Here is a 21,293-nt window from a genome sequence, read left to right as displayed (position 1 = left end):
CAGTATCTCGGGGATGGATGTGGGGTGAGGCAGTGTCTCGGGGAGGGATGTGGGGTGACGCAGTGTCTCGGGGATGGATGTGGGGTGACGCAGTGTCTCGGGGATGGATGTGGGGTGACGCACTGTCTCGGAGATGGATGTGGGGGCGACGCAGTGTCTCGGGGATGGATGTGGGGTGAGGCAGTGTCTCGGGGATGGATGTGGGCCTAGGCAGTGTCTCGGGGATGGATGTGGGGTGAGGCAGTGTCTCGGGAATGGATGTGGGCCTAGGCAGTGTCTCGGGGATGGATGTGGGGTGACGCAGTGTCTCGGGAATGGATGTGGGCCTAGGCAGTGTCTCGGGGATGGATGTGGGGTGAGGCAGTGTCTCGGGGATGGATGTGGGGTGACGCAGTGTCTCGGGGATGGATGTGGGGTGACGCAGTGTCTCGGGGATGGATGTGGGGTGACGCAGTGTCTCGGGGATGGATGTGGGGTGAGGCAGTGTCTGGGGGATGGATATGGGGGAGGCAGTGTCTCGGGGATGGATATGGGGGCGACGCAGTGTCTCGGGGATGGATGTGGGGTGACGCAGTGTCTCGGGGATGGATGTGGGGCGAGGCAGTGTCTCGGGGATGGATGTGGGGTGACGCAGTGTCTCGGGGATGGATGTGGGGTGACGCAGTGTCTCGGGGATGGATGTGGGGCGAGGCAGTGTCTCGGGGATGGATGTGGGGTGAGGCAGTGTCTCGGAGATGGATGTGGGGTGACGCACTGTCTCGGGGATGGATGTGGGGTGAGGCAGTGTCTCGGGGATGGATGTGGGGTGACGCAGTGTCTCGGGGATGGATGTGGGGTGACGCAGTGTCTCGGGGATGGATGTGGGGTGAGGCAGTGTCTCGGGGATGGATGTGGGGTGAGGCAGTGTCTCGGGGATGGATGTGGGGTGACGCAGTGTCTCGGGGATGGATGTGGGGTGAGGCAGTGTCTCGGGGATGGATGTGGGGTGAGGCAGTGTCTCGGGGATGGATGTGGGGTGAGGCAGTGTCTCGGGGATGGATGTGGGGTGACGCAGTGCCTCGGGGATGGATGTGGGGTGAGGCAGTGTCTCGGGGATGGATGTGGGGTGACGCAGTGTCTCGGGGATGGATGTGGGGTGAGGCAGTGTCTCGGGGATGGATATGGGGTGAGGCAGTGTCTCGGGGATGGATGTGGGGTGAGGCAGTGTCTCGGGAATTGATGTGGGGTGACGCAGTGTCTCGGGGATGGATGTGGGGTGAGGCAGTGTTTCGGGGATGGATATGGGGTGAGGCAGTGTCTCGGGGATGGATGTGGGGTGACGCAGTGTCTCGGGGATGGATGTGGGGTGACACAGTGTCTCGGGGATGGATGTGGGGTGACACAGTGTCTCGGGGATGGATGTGGGGTGACGCAGTGTCTCGGGGATGGATGTGGGGTGACGCAATGTCTCGGGGATGGATCTGGGGTGACACAGTGTCTGGGGGATGGATGTGGGGTGACGCAGTGTCTCGGGGATGGATGTGGGGTGACGCAGTGTCTCGGGGATGAATGTGGGGTGTGGCAGTGTCTCGGGGATGGATGTGGGGTGAGGCAGTGTCTCGGGGATGGATGTGGGGTGAGGCAGTGTCTCGGGGATGGATGTGGGGTGACGCAGTGTCTCGGGGATGGATGTGGGGCGAGGCAGTGTCTCGGGGATGGATGTGGGGTGAGGCAGTGTCTCGGAGATGGATGTGGGGTGACGCACTGTCTCGGGGATGGATGTGGGGTGACACAGTGTCTCGGGGATGGATGTGGGGTGACGCAGTGTCTCGGGGATGGATGTGGGGTGAGGCAGTGTCTCGGGGATGGATGTGGGGTGACGCAGTGTCTCGGGGATGGATGTGGGGTGACGCAGTGTCTCGGGGATGGATGTGGGGTGACGCAGTGTCTCGGGGATGGATGTGGGGTGAGGCAGTGTCTCGGGGATGGATGTGGGGTGACGCAGTGTCTAGGGGATGGATGTGGGGTGACGCAGTGTCTCGGGGGTGGATGTGGGGTGAGGCAGTGTCTAGGGGATGGATGTGGGGTGACGCAGTGTCTCGGGGATGGATGTGGGGTGACGCAGTGTCTCGGGGATGGATGTGGGGTGACGCAGTGTCTCGGGGATGGATGTGGGGCGAGGCAGTGTCTCGGGGATGGATGTGGGGTGAGGCAGTGTCTCGGAGATGGATGTGGGGTGACGCACTGTCTCGGGGATGGATGTGGGGTGAGGCAGTGTCTCGGGGATGGATGTGGGGTGACGCAGTGTCTCGGGGATGGATGTGGGGTGAGGCAGTGTCTCGGGGATGGATGTGGGGTGACGCAGTGTCTCGGGGATGGATGTGGGGTGAGGCAGTGTCTCGGGGAGGGATGTGGGGTGACGCAGTGTCTCGGGGATGGATGCGGTGTGACGCAGTGTCTCGGGGATGGATGTGGGGTGACGCAATGTCTGGGGGATGGATGTGGGGTGAGGCAGTGCCTCGGGGATGGATGTGGGATGACGCAGTGTCTCGGGGATGGATGTGAGGTGACCCAATGTCTGGGGGATGGATGTGGGGTGAGGCAGTGTCTCGGGGATGGATGTGGGGTGAGGCAGTGTCTCGGGGATGGATATGGGCCTAGGCAGTGTCTCGGGGAGGGATGTGGGGTGACGCAGTGTCTCGGGGATGGATGTGGGGTGACGCAGTGTCTCGGGGATGGATGTGGGGTGTGGCAGTGTCTCGGGGTTGGATGTGGGGTGACGCAGTGTCTCGGGGATGGATATGGGGCGAGGCAGTGTCTGGGGGATGGATGTGGGGTGAGGCAGTGTCTCGGGGATTTATGTGGGGTGAGGCAGTGTCTCGGGGATGGATGTGGGGTGACGCAGTGTCTCGGGGATGGATGTGGGGTGACGCTGTGTCTCGGGGATGGATGTGGGGTGCGGCAGTGTCTCGGGGATGGATGTGGGGTGACGCAGTGTCTCGGGGATGGATGTGGGGTGCGGCAGTGTTTCGGAGATGGGTGTGGGGTGAGGCAGTGTCTCGGGGATGGATGTGGGGTGACGCAGTGTCTCGGGGATGGATGTGGGGCGAGGCAGTGTCTCGGGGATGGATGTGGGGTGACGCAGTGTCTCGGGGATGGATGTGGGGTGTGGCAGTGTCTCGGGGATGGATGTGGGGTGACGCAGTGTCACGGGGATGGATGTGGGGTGACGCAGTGACTCGGGGATGGATATGGGGCGAGGCAGTGTCTGCGGGATGGATGTGGGGTGAGGCAGTGTCTCGGGGATTTATGTGGGGTGAGGCAGTGTCTCGGGGATGGATGTGGGGTGACGCAGTGTCTCGGGGATGGATGTGGGGTGACGCTGTGTCTCGGGGATGGATGTGGGGTGCGGCAGTGTCTCGGGGATGGATGTGGGGTGACGCAGTGTCTCGGGGATGGATGTGGGGTGCGGCAGTGTTTCGGAGATGGGTGTGGGGTGAGGCAGTGTCTCGGGGATGGATGTGGGGTGACGCAGTGTCTCGGGGATGGATGTGGGGTGACGCAGTGTCTCGGGGATGGATGTGGGGCGAGGCAGTGTCTCGGGGATGGATGTGGGGTGACGCAGTGTCTCGGGGATGGATGTGGGGTGACGCAGTGTCTCGGGGATGGATGTGGGGCGAGGCAGTGTCTCGGGGATGGATGTGGGGTGAGGCAGTGTCTCGGGGATGGATGTGGGGTGAGGCAGTGTATCGGGGATGGATATGGGGTGACGCAGTGTCTGGGGGATGGATGTGGGGTGACGCAGTGTCTCGGGGATGGATGTGGGGCGAGGCAGTGTCTCGGGGATGGATGTGGGGTGAGGCAGTGTCTCGGGGATGGATGTGGGGTGAGGCAGTGTATCGGGGATGGATATGGGGTGACGCAGTGTCTCGGGGATGGATGTGGGGTGACGCAATGTCTGGGGGATGGATGTTGGGTGAGGCAGTGTATCGGGGATGGATGTGGGGTGAGGCAGTGTCTCGGGGATGGATATGGGCCTAGGCAGTGTCTCGGGGAGGGATGTGGGGTGACGCAGTGTCTCGGGGATGGATGTGGGGCGAAGCAGTGTCTCGGGGATGGATGTGGGGTGAGGCAGTGTCTCGGGGATGGATGTGGGGCGAGGCAGTGTCTCGGGGATGGATGTGGGGTGACGCAGTGTCTCGGGGATGGATGTGGGGTGAGGCAGTGTCTCGGGGATGGATGTGGGGTGAGGCAGTGTCTCGGGGATGGATATGGGGTGAGGCAGTGTCTCGGGGAGGGATGTGGGGTGACGCAGTGTCTCGGGGATGGATGTGGGGTGACGCAGTGTCTCGGGGATGGATGTGGGGTGACGCAATGTCTGGGGGATGGATGTGGGGTGAGGCAGTGTCTCGGGGATGGATGTTGGGTGAGGCAGTGTCTCGGGGATGGATGTGGGGTGAGGCAGTGTCTCGGGGATGGATATGGGCCTAGGCAGTGTCTCGGGGAGGGATGTGGGGTGACACAGTGTCTCGGGGATGGATGTGGGGTGAAGCAGTGTCTCGGGGATGGATGTGGGGTGAGGCAGTGTCTCGGGGATGGATGTGGGGTGAGGCAGTGCCTCGGGGATGGATGTGGGGTGACGCAGTGCCTCGGGGATGGATGTGGGGTGAGGCAGTGCCTCGGGGATGGATGTGGGATGACGCAGTGTCTCGGGGATGGATGTGGGGTGAGGCAGTGTCTCGGGGATGGATGTGGGGTGAGGCAGTGTCTCGGGGATGGATATGGGCCTAGGCAGTGTCTCGGGGAGGGATGTGGGGTGACGCAGTGTCTCGGGGATGGATGTGGGGTGACGCAGTGTCTCGGGGATGGATGTGGGGTGTGGCAGTGTCTCGGGGATGGATGTGGGGTGACGCAGTGTCTCGGGGATGGATGTGGGGTGACGCAGTGACTCGGGGATGGATATGGGGCGAGGCAGTGTCTGGGGGATGGATGTGGGGTGAGGCAGTGTCTCGGGGATTTATGTGGGGTGAGGCAGTGTCTCGGGGATGGATCTGGGGTGACGCAGTGTCTCGGGGATGGATGTGGGGTGACGCTGTGTCTCGGGGATGGATGTGGGGTGCGGCAGTGTCTCGGGGATGGATGTGGGGTGACGCAGTGTCTCGGGGATGGATGTGGGGTGAGGCAGTGTTTCGGAGATGGGTGTGGGGTGAGGCAGTGTCTCGGGGATGGATGTGGGGTGACGCAGTGTCTCGGGGATGGATGTGGGGTGACGCAGTATCTCGGGGATGGATGTGGGGTGAGGCAGTGTCTCGGGGATGGATATGGGGTGAGGCAGTGTCTCGGGGATGGATATGGGGTGAGGCAGTGTCTCGGGGATGGATGTGGGGTGACACAGTGTCTCAGGGATGGATGTGGGGTGAGGCAGTGTCTCGGGGATGGATGTGGGGTGAGGCAGTGTCTGGGGGATGGATGTGGGGTGACGCAGTGTCTCGGGGATGGATGTGTGGCGAGGCAGTGTCTCGGGGATGGATGTGGGGTGAGCCAGTGTCTCGGGGATGGATGTGGGGTGACGCTGTGTCTCGGGGATGGATGTGGGGTGCGGCAGTGTCTCGGGGATGGATGTGGGGTGACGCAGTGTCTCGGGGATGGATGTGGGGTGCGGCAGTGTTTCGGAGATGGGTGTGGGGTGAGGCAGTGTCTCGGGGATGGATGTGGGGTGACGCAGTGTCTCGGGGATGGATGTGGGGTGTGGCAGTGTCTCGGGGATGGATGTGGGGTGACGCAGTGTCACGGGGATGGATGTGGGGTGACGCAGTGACTCGGGGATGGATATGGGGCGAGGCAGTGTCTGGGGGATGGATGTGGGGTGAGGCAGTGTCTCGGGGATTTATGTGGGGTGAGGCAGTGTCTCGGGGATGGATGTGGGGTGACGCAGTGTCTCGGGGATGGATGTGGGGTGACGCTGTGTCTCGGGGATGGATGTGGGGTGCGGCAGTGTCTCGGGGATGGATGTGGGGTGACGCCGTGTCTCGGGGATGGATGTGGGGTGCGGCAGTGTTTCGGAGATGGGTGTGGGGTGAGGCAGTGTCTCGGGGATGGATGTGGGGTGACGCAGTGTCTCGGGGATGGATGTGGGGTGACGCAGTGTCTCGGGGATGGATGTGGGGCGAGGCAGTGTCTCGGGGATGGATGTGGGGTGACGCAGTGTCTCGGGGATGGATGTGGGGTGACGCAGTGTCTCGGGGATGGATGTGGGGCGAGGCAGTGTCTCGGGGATGGATGTGGGGTGAGGCAGTGTCTCGGGGATGGATGTGGGGTGAGGCAGTGTATCGGGGATGGATATGGGGTGACGCAGTGTCTGGGGGATGGATGTGGGGTGAGGCAGTGTCTCGGGGATGGATATGGGGTGAGGCAGTGTCTCGGGGATGGATGTGGGGTGACACAGTGTCTCGGGGATGGATGTGGGGTGAGGCAGTGTCTCGGGGATGGATGTGGGGTGAGGCAGTGTCTGGGGGATGGATGTGGGGTGACGCAGTGTCTCGGGGATGGATGTGGGGTGAGGCAGTGTCTCGGGAATGGATGTGGGGTGAGCCAGAGTCTCGGGGATGGATGTGGGGTGAGGCAGTGTCTCGGGGATGGATGTGGGGTGAGGCAGTGTCTCGGGGATGGATGTGGGGTGACGCAGTGTCTCGGGGATGGTTATGGGGTGACGCAGTGTCTCGGGGATGGATATGGGGTGAGGCAGTGTCTCGGGGATGGATGTGGGGTGACGCAGTGTCTCGGGGATGGATATGGGGTGAGGCAGTGTCTCGGGGATGGATGTGGGGTGAGGCAGTGTCTCTGGGGGATGGATATGGGGCGAGGCAGTGTCTCGGGGATGGATGTGGGGTGACGCAGTGTCTCGGGGATGGATGTGGGGTGACGCAGTGTCTCGGGGATGGATGTGGGGTGACGCAGTGTCTCGGGGATGGATGTGGGGTGACGCAGTGTCTCGGGGATGGATGTGGGGTGACGCAGTGTCTCGGGGATGGATGTGGGTTGAGGCAGTGTCTCGGGGATGGATGTGGGGTGAGGCAGTGTCTCGGGGATGGATGTGGGGTGACGCAGTGTCTCGGGGATGGATGTGGGGTGAGGCAGAGTCTCGGGGATGGATGTGGGGTGACGCAGTGTCTCGGGGATGGATGTGGGGTGAGGCAGTGTCTCGGGGATGGATGTGGGGTGACGCAGTGTCTCGGGGATGGATGTGGGGTGACGCAGTGTCTCGGGGATGGATGTGGGGCGAGGCAGTGTCTCGGGGATGGATGTGGGGTGACGCAGTGACTCGGGGATGGATATGGGGCGAGGCAGTGTCTGGGGGATGGATGTGGGGTGAGGCAGTGTCTCGGGGATTTATGTGGGGTGAGGCAGTGTCTCGGGGATGGATCTGGGGTGACGCAGTGTCTCGGGGATGGATGTGGGGTGACGCTGTGTCTCGGGGATGAATGTGGGGTGCGGCAGTGTCTCGGGGATGGATGTGGGGTGACGCAGTGTCTCGGGGATGGATGTGGGGTGAGGCAGTGTTTCGGAGATGGGTGTGGGGTGAGGCAGTGTCTCGGGGATGGATGTGGGGTGACGCAGTGTCTCGGGGATGGATGTGGGGTGACGCAGTATCTCGGGGATGGATGTGGGGTGAGGCAGTGTCTCGGGGATGGATATGGGGTGAGGCAGTGTCTCGGGGATGGATATGGGGTGAGGCAGTGTCTCGGGGATGGATGTGGGGTGACACAGTGTCTCAGGGATGGATGTGGGGTGAGGCAGTGTCTCGGGGATGGATGTGGGGTGAGGCAGTGTCTGGGGGATGGATGTGGGGTGACGCAGTGTCTCGGGGATGGATGTGTGGCGAGGCAGTGTCTCGGGGATGGATGTGGGGTGAGCCAGTGTCTCGGGGATGGATGTGGGGTGACGCTGTGTCTCGGGGATGGATGTGGGGTGCGGCAGTGTCTCGGGGATGGATGTGGGGTGACGCAGTGTCTCGGGGATGGATGTGGGGTGCGGCAGTGTTTCGGAGATGGGTGTGGGGTGAGGCAGTGTCTCGGGGATGGATGTGGGGTGACGCAGTGTCTCGGGGATGGATGTGGGGCGAGGCAGTGTCTCGGGGATGGATGTGGGGTGACGCAGTGTCTCGGGGATGGATGTGGGGTGTGGCAGTGTCTCGGGGATGGATGTGGGGTGACGCAGTGTCACGGGGATGGATGTGGGGTGACGCAGTGACTCGGGGATGGATATGGGGCGAGGCAGTGTCTGGGGGATGGATGTGGGGTGAGGCAGTGTCTCGGGGATTTATGTGGGGTGAGGCAGTGTCTCGGGGATGGATGTGGGGTGACGCAGTGTCTCGGGGATGGATGTGGGGTGACGCTGTGTCTCGGGGATGGATGTGGGGTGCGGCAGTGTCTCGGGGATGGATGTGGGGTGACGCCGTGTCTCGGGGATGGATGTGGGGTGCGGCAGTGTTTCGGAGATGGGTGTGGGGTGAGGCAGTGTCTCGGGGATGGATGTGGGGTGACGCAGTGTCTCGGGGATGGATGTGGGGTGACGCAGTGTCTCGGGGATGGATGTGGGGCGAGGCAGTGTCTCGGGGATGGATGTGGGGTGACGCAGTGTCTCGGGGATGGATGTGGGGTGACGCAGTGTCTCGGGGATGGATGTGGGGCGAGGCAGTGTCTCGGGGATGGATGTGGGGTGAGGCAGTGTCTCGGGGATGGATGTGGGGTGAGGCAGTGTATCGGGGATGGATATGGGGTGACGCAGTGTCTGGGGGATGGATGTGGGGTGAGGCAGTGTCTCGGGGATGGATATGGGGTGAGGCAGTGTCTCGGGGATGGATGTGGGGTGACACAGTGTCTCGGGGATGGATGTGGGGTGAGGCAGTGTCTCGGGGATGGATGTGGGGTGAGGCAGTGTCTGGGGGATGGATGTGGGGTGACGCAGTGTCTCGGGGATGGATGTGGGGTGAGGCAGTGTCTCGGGAATGGATGTGGGGTGAGCCAGAGTCTCGGGGATGGATGTGGGGTGAGGCAGTGTCTCGGGGATGGATGTGGGGTGAGGCAGTGTCTCGGGGATGGATGTGGGGTGACGCAGTGTCTCGGGGATGGTTATGGGGTGACGCAGTGTCTCGGGGATGGATATGGGGTGAGGCAGTGTCTCGGGGATGGATGTGGGGTGACGCAGTGTCTCGGGGATGGATATGGGGTGAGGCAGTGTCTCGGGGATGGATGTGGGGTGAGGCAGTGTCTCTGGGGGATGGATATGGGGCGAGGCAGTGTCTCGGGGATGGATGTGGGGTGACGCAGTGTCTCGGGGATGGATGTGGGGTGACGCAGTGTCTCGGGGATGGATGTGGGGTGACGCAGTGTCTCGGGGATGGATGTGGGGTGACGCAGTGTCTCGGGGATGGATGTGGGGTGACGCAGTGTCTCGGGGATGGATGTGGGTTGAGGCAGTGTCTCGGGGATGGATGTGGGGTGAGGCAGTGTCTCGGGGATGGATGTGGGGTGACGCAGTGTCTCGGGGATGGATGTGGGGTGAGGCAGAGTCTCGGGGATGGATGTGGGGTGACGCAGTGTCTCGGGGATGGATGTGGGGTGAGGCAGTGTCTCGGGGATGGATGTGGGGTGACGCAGTGTCTCGGGGATGGATGTGGGGTGACGCAGTGTCTCGGGGATGGATGTGGGGTGACGCAGTGTCTCGGGGATGGATGTGGGGCGAGGCAGTGTCTCGGGGATGGATGTGGGGTGACGCAGTGTCTCGGGGATGGATGTGGGGCGAGGCAGTGTCTCGGGGATGGATGTGGGGTGACGCAGTGTCTCGGGGATGGATGTGGGGTGAGGCAGTGTCTCGGGGATGGATGTGGGGTGAGGCAGTGTCTCGGGGATGGATATGGGGTGAGGCAGTGTCTCGGGGAGGGATGTGGGGTGACGCAGTGTCTCGGGGATGGATGTGGGGTGACGCAGTGTCTCGGGGATGGATGTGGGGTGACGCAATGTCTGGGGGATGGATGTTGGGTGAGGCAGTGTATCGGGGATGGATGTGGGGTGAGGCAGTGTCTCGGGGATGGATATGGGCCTAGGCAGTGTCTCGGGGAGGGATGTGGGGTGACGCAGTGTCTCGGGGATGGATGTGGGGCGAAGCAGTGTCTCGGGGATGGATGTGGGGTGAGGCAGTGTCTCGGGGATGGATGTGGGGCGAGGCAGTGTCTCGGGGATGGATGTGGGGTGACGCAGTGTCTCGGGGATGGATGTGGGGTGAGGCAGTGTCTCGGGGATGGATGTGGGGTGAGGCAGTGTCTCGGGGATGGATATGGGGTGAGGCAGTGTCTCGGGGAGGGATGTGGGGTGACGCAGTGTCTCGGGGATGGATGTGGGGTGACGCAGTGTCTCGGGGATGGATGTGGGGTGACGCAATGTCTGGGGGATGGATGTGGGGTGAGGCAGTGTCTCGGGGATGGATGTTGGGTGAGGCAGTGTCTCGGGGATGGATGTGGGGTGAGGCAGTGTCTCGGGGATGGATATGGGCCTAGGCAGTGTCTCGGGGAGGGATGTGGGGTGACACAGTGTCTCGGGGATGGATGTGGGGTGAAGCAGTGTCTCGGGGATGGATGTGGGGTGAGGCAGTGTCTCGGGGATGGATGTGGGGTGAGGCAGTGCCTCGGGGATGGATGTGGGGTGACGCAGTGCCTCGGGGATGGATGTGGGGTGAGGCAGTGCCTCGGGGATGGATGTGGGATGACGCAGTGTCTCGGGGATGGATGTGGGGTGAGGCAGTGTCTCGGGGATGGATGTGGGGTGAGGCAGTGTCTCGGGGATGGATATGGGCCTAGGCAGTGTCTCGGGGAGGGATGTGGGGTGACGCAGTGTCTCGGGGATGGATGTGGGGTGTGGCAGTGTCTCGGGGATGGATGTGGGGTGACGCAGTGTCTCGGGGATGGATGTGGGGTGACGCAGTGACTCGGGGATGGATATGGGGCGAGGCAGTGTCTGGGGGATGGATGTGGGGTGAGGCAGTGTCTCGGGGATTTATGTGGGGTGAGGCAGTGTCTCGGGGATGGATCTGGGGTGACGCAGTGTCTCGGGGATGGATGTGGGGTGACGCTGTGTCTCGGGGATGGATGTGGGGTGTGGCAGTGTCTCGGGGATGGATGTGGGGTGACGCAGTGTCTCGGGGATGGATGTGGGGTGAGGCAGTGTTTCGGAGATGGGTGTGGGGTGAGGCAGTGTCTCGGGGATGGATGTGGGGTGACGCAGTGTCTCGGGGATGGATGTGGGGTGACGCAGTATCTCGGGGATGGATGTGGGGTGAGGCAGTGTCTCGGGGATGGATATGGGGTGAGGCAGTGTCTCGGGGATGGATATGGGTGAGGCAGTGTCTCGGGGATGGATGTGGGGTGACACAGTGTCTCGGGGATGGATGTGGGGTGAGGCAGTGTCTCGGGGATGGATGTGGGGTGAGGCAGTGTCTGGGGGATGGATGTGGGGTGACGCAGTGTCTCGGGGATGGATGTGTGGCGAGGCAGTGTCTCGGGGATGGATGTGGGGTGAGCCAGTGTCTCGGGGATGGATGTGGGGTGACGCAGAGTCTCGGGGATGGATATGGGGTGAGGCAGTGTCTCGGGGATGGATGTGGGGTGACGCAGTGTCTCGGGGATGGATATCGGGTGAGGCAGTGTCTCGGGGATCGATGTGGGGTGAGGCAGTGTCTCGGGGATGGATGTGTGGCGAGGCAGTGTCTCGGGGATGGATGTGGGGTGAGGCAGTGTCTCGGGGATGGATGTGGGGTGAGGCAGTGTCTCTGGGGGATGGATATGGGGTGACACAGTGCCTCGGGGATGGATGTGGGGTGACGCAGTGTCTCGGGGATGGATATGGGGTGACGCAGTGTCTCGGGGATGGATGTTGGGTGAGGCAGTGTCTCGGGGATGGATGTGGGGTGAGGCAGTGTGTCGGGGATGGATATGGGGTGAGGCAGTGTCTCGGGGATGGATGTGGGGTGAGGCAGTGTCTCGGGGATGGATATGGGGTGAGGCAGTGTCTCGGGGATGGATGTGGGGTGACACAGTGTCTCGGGGATGGATGTGGGGTGAGGCAGTGTCTCGGGGATGGATGTGGGGTGAGGCAGTGTCTCGGGGATGGATGTGGGGTGACGCAGTGTCTCGGGGATGGATGTGGGGTGAGGCAGTGTCTCGGGAATGGATGTGGGGTGAGCCAGTGTCTCGGGGATGGATGTGGGGTGAGGCAGTGTCTCGGGGATGGATGTGGGGTGAGGCAGTGTCTCGGGGATGGATGTGGGGTGACGCAGTGTCTCGGGGATGGTTATGGGGTGACGCAGTGTCTCGGGGATGGATATGGGGTGAGGCAGTGTCTCGGGGATGGATGTGGGGTGACGCAGTGTCTCGGGGATGGATATGGGGTGAGGCAGTGTCTCGGGGATGGATGTGGGGTGAGGCAGTGTCTCTGGGGGATGGATGTGGGTTGAGGCAGTGTCTCGGGGATGGATGTGGGGTGAGGCAGTGTCTCGGGGATGGATGTGGGGTGACGCAGTGTCTCGGGGATGGATGTGGGGCGAGGCAGTGTCTCGGGGATGGATGTGGGGTGACGCAGTGTCTCGGGGATGGATGTGGGGTGACGCAGTGTCTCGGGGATGGATGTGGGGCGAGGCAGTGTCTCGGGGATGGATGTGGGGTGACGCAGTGTCTCGGGGATGGATGTGGGGTGAGGCAGTGTCTCTGGGGGATGGATATGGGGCGAGGCTGTGTCTCGGGGATGGATGTGGGGTGACGCAGTGTCTCGGGGATGGATGTGGGGTGACGCAGTGTCTCGGGGATGGATGTGGGGTGACGCAGTGTCTCGGGGATGGATGTGGGGCGAGGCAGTGTCTCGGGGATGGATGTGGGGTGACGCAGTGTCTCGGGGATGGATGTGGGGTGAGGCAGTGTCTCGGGGATGGATGTGGGGTGAGGCAGTGTCTCGGGGATGGATATGGGGTGAGGCAGTGTCTCGGGGAGGGATGTGGGGTGACGCAGTGTCTCGGGGATGGATGTGGGGTGACGCAGTGTCTCGGGGATGGATGTGGGGTGACGCAATGTCTGGGGGATGGATGTGGGGTGAGGCAGTGTCTCGGGGATGGATGTTGGGTGAGGCAGTGTATCGGGGATGGATGTGGGGTGAGGCAGTGTCTCGGGGATGGATATGGGCCTAGGCAGTGTCTCGGGGAGGGATGTGGGGTGACGCAGTGTCTCGGGGATGGATGTGGGGTGAAGCAGTGTCTCGGGGATGGATGTGGGGTGAGGCAGTGTCTCGGGGATGGATGTGGGGTGACGCAGTGCCTCGGGGATGGATGTGGGGTGAGGCAGTGCCTCGGGGATGGATGTGGGATGACGCAGTGTCTCGGGGATGGATGTGGGGCGAGGCAGTGTCTCGGGGATGGATGTGGGGTGAGGCAGTGTCTCGGGGATGGATATGGGCCTAGGCAGTGTCTCGGGGAGGGATGTGGGGTGACGCAGTGTCTCGGGGATGGATGTGGGGTGACGCAGTGTCTCGGGGATGGATGTGGGGTGAGGCAGTGTCTCGGGGATGGATGTGGGGTGAGGCAGTGTCTCGGGGATGGATGTGGGGTGAGGCAGTGTCTCGGGGATGGATGTGGGGTGAGGCAGTGTCTCGGGGATGGATGTGGGGTGAGGCAGTGTCTCGGGGATGGATATGGGGTGAGGCAGTGTCTCGGGGATGGTGTGGGGTGAGGCAGTGTCTAGGGGATGGATGTGGGGCGACGCAGTGTCTCGGGGATGGATGTGGGGTGAGGCAGTGTCTCGGGGATGGATGTGGGGTGACGCAGTGTCTCGGGGATGGATGTGGGGTGACGCAGTGTCTCGGGGATGGATGTGGGGTGACGCAGTGTCTCGGGGATGGATGTGGGGTGACGCAGTGTCTCGGGGATGGATGTGGGGTGACGCAGTGTCTCGGGGATGGATGTGGGGTGAGGCAGTGTCTCGGGGATGGATATGGGGTGAGGCAGTGTCTCGGGGATGGATATGGGGTGAGGCAGTGTCTCGGGGATGGATGTGGGGTGAGGCAGTGTCTCGGGGATGGATATGGGGTGAGGCAGTGTCTCGGGGATGGATGTGGGGTGAGGCAGTGTCTCGGGGATGGATGTGGGGTGAGGCAGTGTCTCGGGGATGGATATGGGGTGAGGCAGTGTCTCGGGGATGGATGTGGGGTGACGCAGTGTCTCGGGGATGGATGTGGGGTGAGGCTCCTCCGTCAGGCTGGGTTGTCTGCCCTCTCTCTGCTGTCCCTCCCCGTGTCTGGGTGGCGCGAGCCCGAGGGAGACACCTTGTGGACGTACCGATGACCTGGACGATGATGTTGGCGAGGAGGGTACCGTGCCTGTTCTGAGCCTCGCACTGGTAGATTGCAGTGTCGTCCTTCTCCACTCGGCTGAGAATCACCGTGCCCCCCATCACCTTCCGCGAGGGGTCCGCGTCCGTTTCTGTCACCAACAAAGAGTCATCAGGCACTGCGATTCGCTCCGGCCTCCCCAACCCCACTGACCCTCACTATCCCCCCTTCCCCACTGACCCTCACTAGCCCAACTCCGACTGACCCTCACTATCCCCCCAACCCCACTGACCCTCACTATCCCCCCTACCCCACTGACCCTCACTAGCCCAACTCCGACTGACCCTCACTATCCCCCCTACCCCACTGACCCTCACTAGCCCAACTCCGACTGACCCTCACTATCCCCCCTACCCCACTGACCCTCACTATCCCCCCGACCCCACTGACCCTCACTAGCCCAACTCCGACTGACCCTCACTATCCCCCCGACCCCACTGACCCTCACTAGCCCAACTCCGACTGACCCTCACTATGCCCCCGACCCCACTGACCCTCACTATCCCCCCGACCCCACTGACCCTCACTATCCCCCCGACCCCACTGACCCTCACTATCCCCCCGACCCCACTGACCCTCACTATCCCCCCGACCCCACTGACCCTCACTATCCCCCCGACCCCACTGACCCTCACTATCCCCCCGACCCCACTGACCCTCACTATCCCCCCGACCCCACTGACCCTCACTATCCCCCCGACCCCACTGACCCTCACTATCCCCCACTCCCCACTGACCCTCACTATCCCCCACTCCCCACTGACCCTCACTATCCCCCCGACCCCACTGACCCTCACTATCCCCCACTCCGACTGACCCTCACTATCCCCCGACCCCACTGACCCTCACTATCCCCCCGACCCCACTGACCCTCACTATCCCCCCGACCCCACTGACCCTCACTATCCCCCACTCCCCACTGACCCTCACTATCCCCCACTCCCCACTGACCCTCACTGTCCCCCAACCCCACTGACCCTCACCCCGACTGACCCTCACTATCCCCCCGACCCCACTGACCCTCACTATCCCCCGACCCAACTGACCCTCAGTATCCCCCACTCCCCACTGACCCTCACTATCCCCCCGACCCCACTGACCCTCACTATCCCCCGACCCAACTGACCCTCAGTATCCCCCACTCCCCACTGACCCTCACTATCCCCCCGACCCCACTGACCCTCACTATCCCCCCGACCCCACTGACCCTCACTATCCCCCCGACCCCACTGACCCTCACTATCCCCACTCCGACTGACCTTCACTATCCCCCCGACCCCACTGACCCTCACTATCCCCCCGACCCCACTGACCCTCACTATCCCCCCGACCCCACTGACCCTCACTATCCCCCCGACCCCACTGACCCTCACTATCCCCCACTCCCCACTGACCCTCACTATCCCCCACTCCCCACTGACCCTCACTATCCCCCCGACCCCACTGACCCTCACTATCCACCACTCCCCACTGACCCTCACTATCCCCCACTCCCCACTGACCCTCACTATCCCCCCGACCCCACTGACCCTCACTATCCCCCCGACCCCACTGACACTCACTATCCCCCACTCCGACTGACCCTCACTATCCCCCGACCCCACTGACCCTCACCCCGACTGACCCTCACTATGCCCCCGACCCCACTGACCCTCACTATCCCCCACTCCCCACTGACCCTCACTATCCCCCACTCCCCACTGACCCTCACTATCCCCCCGACCCCACTGACCCTCACTATCCCCCCTACCCCACTGACCCTCACTATCCACCCGACCCCACTGACCCTCACTATCCCCCCGACCCCACTGACCCTCACTATCCCCCCGACCCCACTGACCCTCACTATCCCCACTCTGACTGACCCTCACTATCCCCCCCGACCCCACTGACCCTCACTATCCCCCCGACCCCACTGACCCTCACTATCCCCACTCAGACTGGCCCTCACTATCCCCCCGACCCTACTGACCCTCACTATCCCCCCCGACCCCACTGACCCTCACTATCCCCCCGACCCCACTGACCCTCACTATCCCCCCGACCCCACTGACCCTCACTATCCCCTCGACCCCACTGACCCTCACTATCCCCACTCAGACTGGCCCTCACTATCCCCCCGACCCTACTGACCCTCACTATCCCCCCCGACCCCACTGACCCTCACTATCCCCCCGACCCCACTGACCCTCACTATCCCCCCGACCCCACTGACCCTCACTATCCCCCCGACCCCACTGACCCTCACTATCCCCCCGGCCCCACTGACCCTCACTATCCCCCCGACCCCACTGACCCTCACTATCCCCCCGACCCCACTGATCCTCACTATCCCCACTCCGACCGACCTTCACTATCCCCCCGACCCCACTGACCCTCACTATCCCCCACTCCGACTGACCCTCACTATCCCCACTCCGACTGACCTTCACTATCCCCCCGACCCCACTGACCCTCACTATCCACACTCCGACTGACCCTCACTATCCCCCCAACCCCACTGACCCTCACTATCCCCCACTCCCCACTGACCCTCACTATCCCCCCGACCCCCTGACCCTCACTATCCCCCACTCCGACTGACCCTCACTATCCCCCGACCCCACTGACCCTCACTATCCCCCCGACCCTCACTATCCCCCCGACCCCACTGACCCTCACTATCCCCCACTCCCCACTGACCCTCACTATCCCCGACTCCCCACTGACCCTCACTATCCCCCAACCCCACTGACCCTCACCCCGACTGACCCTCACTATCCCCCCGACCCCACTGACCCTCACTATCCCCCGACCCAACTGACCCTCAGTATCCCCCACTCCCCACTGACCCTCACTATCTCCCCGACCCCACTGACCCTCACTATCCCCCGACCCAACTGACCCTCAGTATCCCCCACTCCCCACTGACCCTCACTATCCCCCCGACCCCACTGACCCTCACTATCCCCACTCCGACTGACCTTCACTATCCCCCCGACCCCACTGACCCTCACTATCCCCCCGACCCCACTGACCCTCACTATCCCCCCGACCCCACTGACCCTCACTATCCCCCCGACCCCACTGACCCTCACTATCCCCCACTCCCCACTGACCCTCACTATCCCCCACTCCCCACTGACCCTCACTATCCCCCCGACCCCACTGACCCTCACTATCCCCCCGACCCCACTGACACTCACTATCCCCCACTCCGACTGACCCTCACTATCCCCCGACCCCACTGACCCTCACCCCGACTGACCCTCACTATGCCCCCGACCCCACTGACCCTCACTATCCCCCACTCCCCACTGACCCTCACTATCCCCCACTCCCCACTGACCCTCACTATCCCCCCGACCCCACTGACCCTCACTATCCCCCCTACCCCACTGACCCTCACTATCCCCCCGACCCCACTGACCCTCACTATCCCCCCGACCCCACTGACCCTCACTATCCCCCCGACCCCACTGACCCTCACTATCCCCACTCTGACTGACCCTCACTATCCCCCCCGACCCCACTGACCCTCACTATCCCCCCGACCCCACTGACCCTCACTATCCCCCACTCCCCACTGACCCTCACTATCCCCCACTCCCCACTGACCCTCACTATCCCCCCGACCCCACTGACCCTCACTATCCCCCCCGACCCCACTGACCCTCACTATCCCCCCGACCCCACTGACCCTCACTATCCCCCCGACCCCACTGACCCTCACTATCCTCTCGACCCCACTGACCCTCACTATCCCCCCGACCCCACTGACCCTCACTATCCCCCCGGCCCCACTGACCCTCACTATCCCCCCGGCCCCACTGACCCTCACTATCCCCCCGACCCCACTGACCCTCACTATCCCCCCGACCCCACTGACACTCACTATCCCCCACTCCGACTGACCCTCACTATCCCCCGACCCCACTGACCCTCACCCCGACTGACCCTCACTATGCCCCCTACCCCACTGACCCTCACTATCCCCCACTCCCCACTGACCCTCACTATCCCCCACTCCCCACTGACCCTCACTATCCCCCCGACCCCACTGACCCTCACTATCCCCCCTACCCCACTGACCCTCACTATCCCCCCGACCCCACTGACCCTCACTATCCCCCCGACCCCACTGACCCTCACTATCCCCCCGACCCCACTGACCCTCACTATCCCCACTCTCACTGACCCTCACTATCCCCCCCGACCCCACTGACCCTCACTATCCCCCCGACCCCACTGACCCTCACTAACCCCACTCAGACTGGCCCTCACTATCCCCCCGACCCCACTGACCCTCACTATCCCCCCCGACCCCACTGACCCTCACTATCCCCCCGACCCCACTGACCCTCACTATCCCCCCGACCCCACTGACCCTCACTATCCCCTCGACCCCACTGACCCTCACTATCCCCCCGACCCCACTGACCCTCACTATCCCCCCGACCCCACTGACCCTCACTATCCCCCCGGCCCCACTGACCCTCACTATCCCCCCGACCCCACTGACCCTCACTATCCCCCCGACCCCACTGATCCTCACTATCCCCACTCCGACTGACCTTCACTATCCCCCCGACCCCACTGACCCTCACTATCCCCCACTCCGACTGACCCTCACTATCCCCACTCCGACTGACCTTCACTATCCCCCCGACCCCACTGACCCTCACTATCCACACTCCGACTGACCCTCACTATCCCCCCGACCCCACTGACCCTCACTATCCCCCACTCCCCACTGACCCTCACTATCCCCCCGACCCCCTGACCCTCACTATCCCCCACTCTGACTGACCCTCACTATCCCCCGACCCCACTGACCCTCACTATCCCCCCGACCCCACTGACCCTCACTATCCCCCCGACCCCACTGACCCTCACTATCCCCCACTCCCCACTGACCCTCACTATCCCCGACTCCCCACTGACCCTCACTATCCCCCAACCCCACTGACCCTCACCCCGACATACCCTCACTATCCCCCCGACCCCACTGACCCTCACTATCCCCCGACCCAACTGACCCTCAGTATCCCCCACTCCCCACTGACCCTCACTATCTCCCCGACCCCACTGACCCTCACTATCCCCCGACCCAACTGACCCTCAGTATCCCCCACTCCCCACTGACCCTCACTATCCCCCCGACCCCACTGACCCTCACTATCCCCACTCCGACTGACCTTCACTATCCCCCCGACCCCACTGACCCTCACTATCCCCCCGACCCCACTGACCCTCACTATCCCCCCGACCCCACTGACCCTCACTATCCCCCCGACCCCACTGACCCTCACTATCCCCCACTCCCCACTGACCCTCACTATCCCCCACTCCTCACTGACCCTCACTATCCCCCCGACCCCACTGACCCTCACTATCCCCCCGACCCCACTGACACTCACTATCCCCCACTCCGACTGACCCTCACTATCCCCCGACCCCACTGACCCTCACCCCGACTGACCCTCACTATGCCCCCGACCCCACTGACCCTCACTATCCCCCCGACCCCACTGACCCTCACTATCCCCCACTCCCCACTGACCCTCACTATCCCCCACTCCCCACTGACCCTCACTATCCCCCCGACCCCACTGACCCTCACTATCCCCCCCGACCCCACTGACCCTCACTATCCCCCCGACCCCACTGACCCTCACTATCCCCCCGACCCCACTGACCCTCACTATCCCCTCGACCCCACTGACCCTCACTATCCCCCCGACCCCACTGACCCTCACTATCCCCCCGGCCCCACTGACCCTCACTATCCCCCCGGCCCCACTGACCCTCACTATCCCCCCGACCCCACTGACCCTCACTATCCCCCCGACCCCACTGACCCTCACTATCCCCACTCCGACTGACCTTCACTATCCCCCCGACCCCACTGACCCTCACTATCCCCCACTCCGACTGACCCTCACTATCCCCACTCCGACTGACCCTCACTATCCCCCCGACCCCACTGACCCTCACTATCCCCCCCGACCCCACAGACCCTCACTATCCCCCCGACCCCACTGACCCTCACTATCCCCCCGACCCCACTGACCCTCACTATCCCCCCGACCCCACTGACCCTCACTATCCCCACTCCGACTGACCTTCACTATCCCCCCGACCCCCCAGGCCCACTGACCCTCACTATCCCCCACTCCCCACTGACCCTCACCCCGACTGACCCTCACTATCCCCCACTCCCCACTGACCCTCACTATCCCCCACTCCCCACTGACCCTCACTAGCCCAACTCTGACTGACCCTCACTATCCCCCCGACCCCACTGACCCTCACTATCCCCACTCCCCACTGACCCTCACTATCCCCACTCCGACAGACCCTCACTATCCCCCCGACCCCACTGACCCTCACTAACCCCCCGACCCCACTGACCCTCACTATCCCCCCGACCCCACTGACCCTCACTATCCCCCCGACCCCACTGACCCTCACTATCCCCCCGACCCCACTGACCCTCACTATCCCCCCGACCCCACTGACCCTCACTATCCCCCCGACCCCACTGACCCTCACTATCCCCCCAACCCCACCGACCCTCACTATCCCCCAGACCCCACTGACCCTCACTATCCCCCCGACCCCACTGACCCTCACTATCCCTATCCCAACCCCACTGACCCTCACTGTCCCTATCCCGACCCCACTGACCCTCACTATCCCCCGACCCCACTGACCCTCACTATCCCCACTCCGACTGACCCTCACTATCCCCCGACCCCACTGACCCTCACTATCCCCCACTCCGACTGACCCTCACTATCCCCCCGACCCCACTGACCCTCACTATCCCCCCAACCCCACTGACCCTCACTATCCCCCCAACCCCACTGACCCTCACTATCCCCCCGACCCCACTGACCCTCACTA

The 21,293-nt window shown here is 63.3% G+C and overlaps 1 protein-coding gene across 1 annotated transcript in view; it reads right to left on the bottom strand.

Annotated features, from left to right (window-relative positions):
• The window catches only part of LOC140406528 (neural cell adhesion molecule L1-like), a gene marked incomplete at its 3' end in the record, with an annotated part of 51,431 nt that extends 36,935 nt beyond the window's left edge, over nt 1-14,496 (bottom strand). The window contains exon 1 of the mRNA XM_072494531.1: nt 14,353-14,496. Within this exon, the coding sequence (XP_072350632.1) occupies nt 14,353-14,467 (115 nt within the window). The remainder of the gene's footprint in view (nt 1-14,352) is intronic.
• Nucleotides 14,497-21,293: the final 6,797 nt, after the last annotated feature.

The sequence above is a fragment of the Scyliorhinus torazame genome, unplaced genomic scaffold (genome assembly GCF_047496885.1).
Source record: "Scyliorhinus torazame isolate Kashiwa2021f unplaced genomic scaffold, sScyTor2.1 scaffold_584, whole genome shotgun sequence".
NCBI lineage: Eukaryota > Metazoa > Chordata > Chondrichthyes > Carcharhiniformes > Scyliorhinidae > Scyliorhinus > Scyliorhinus torazame.
This window is presented reverse-complemented; position numbering and strand designations above follow the sequence as displayed.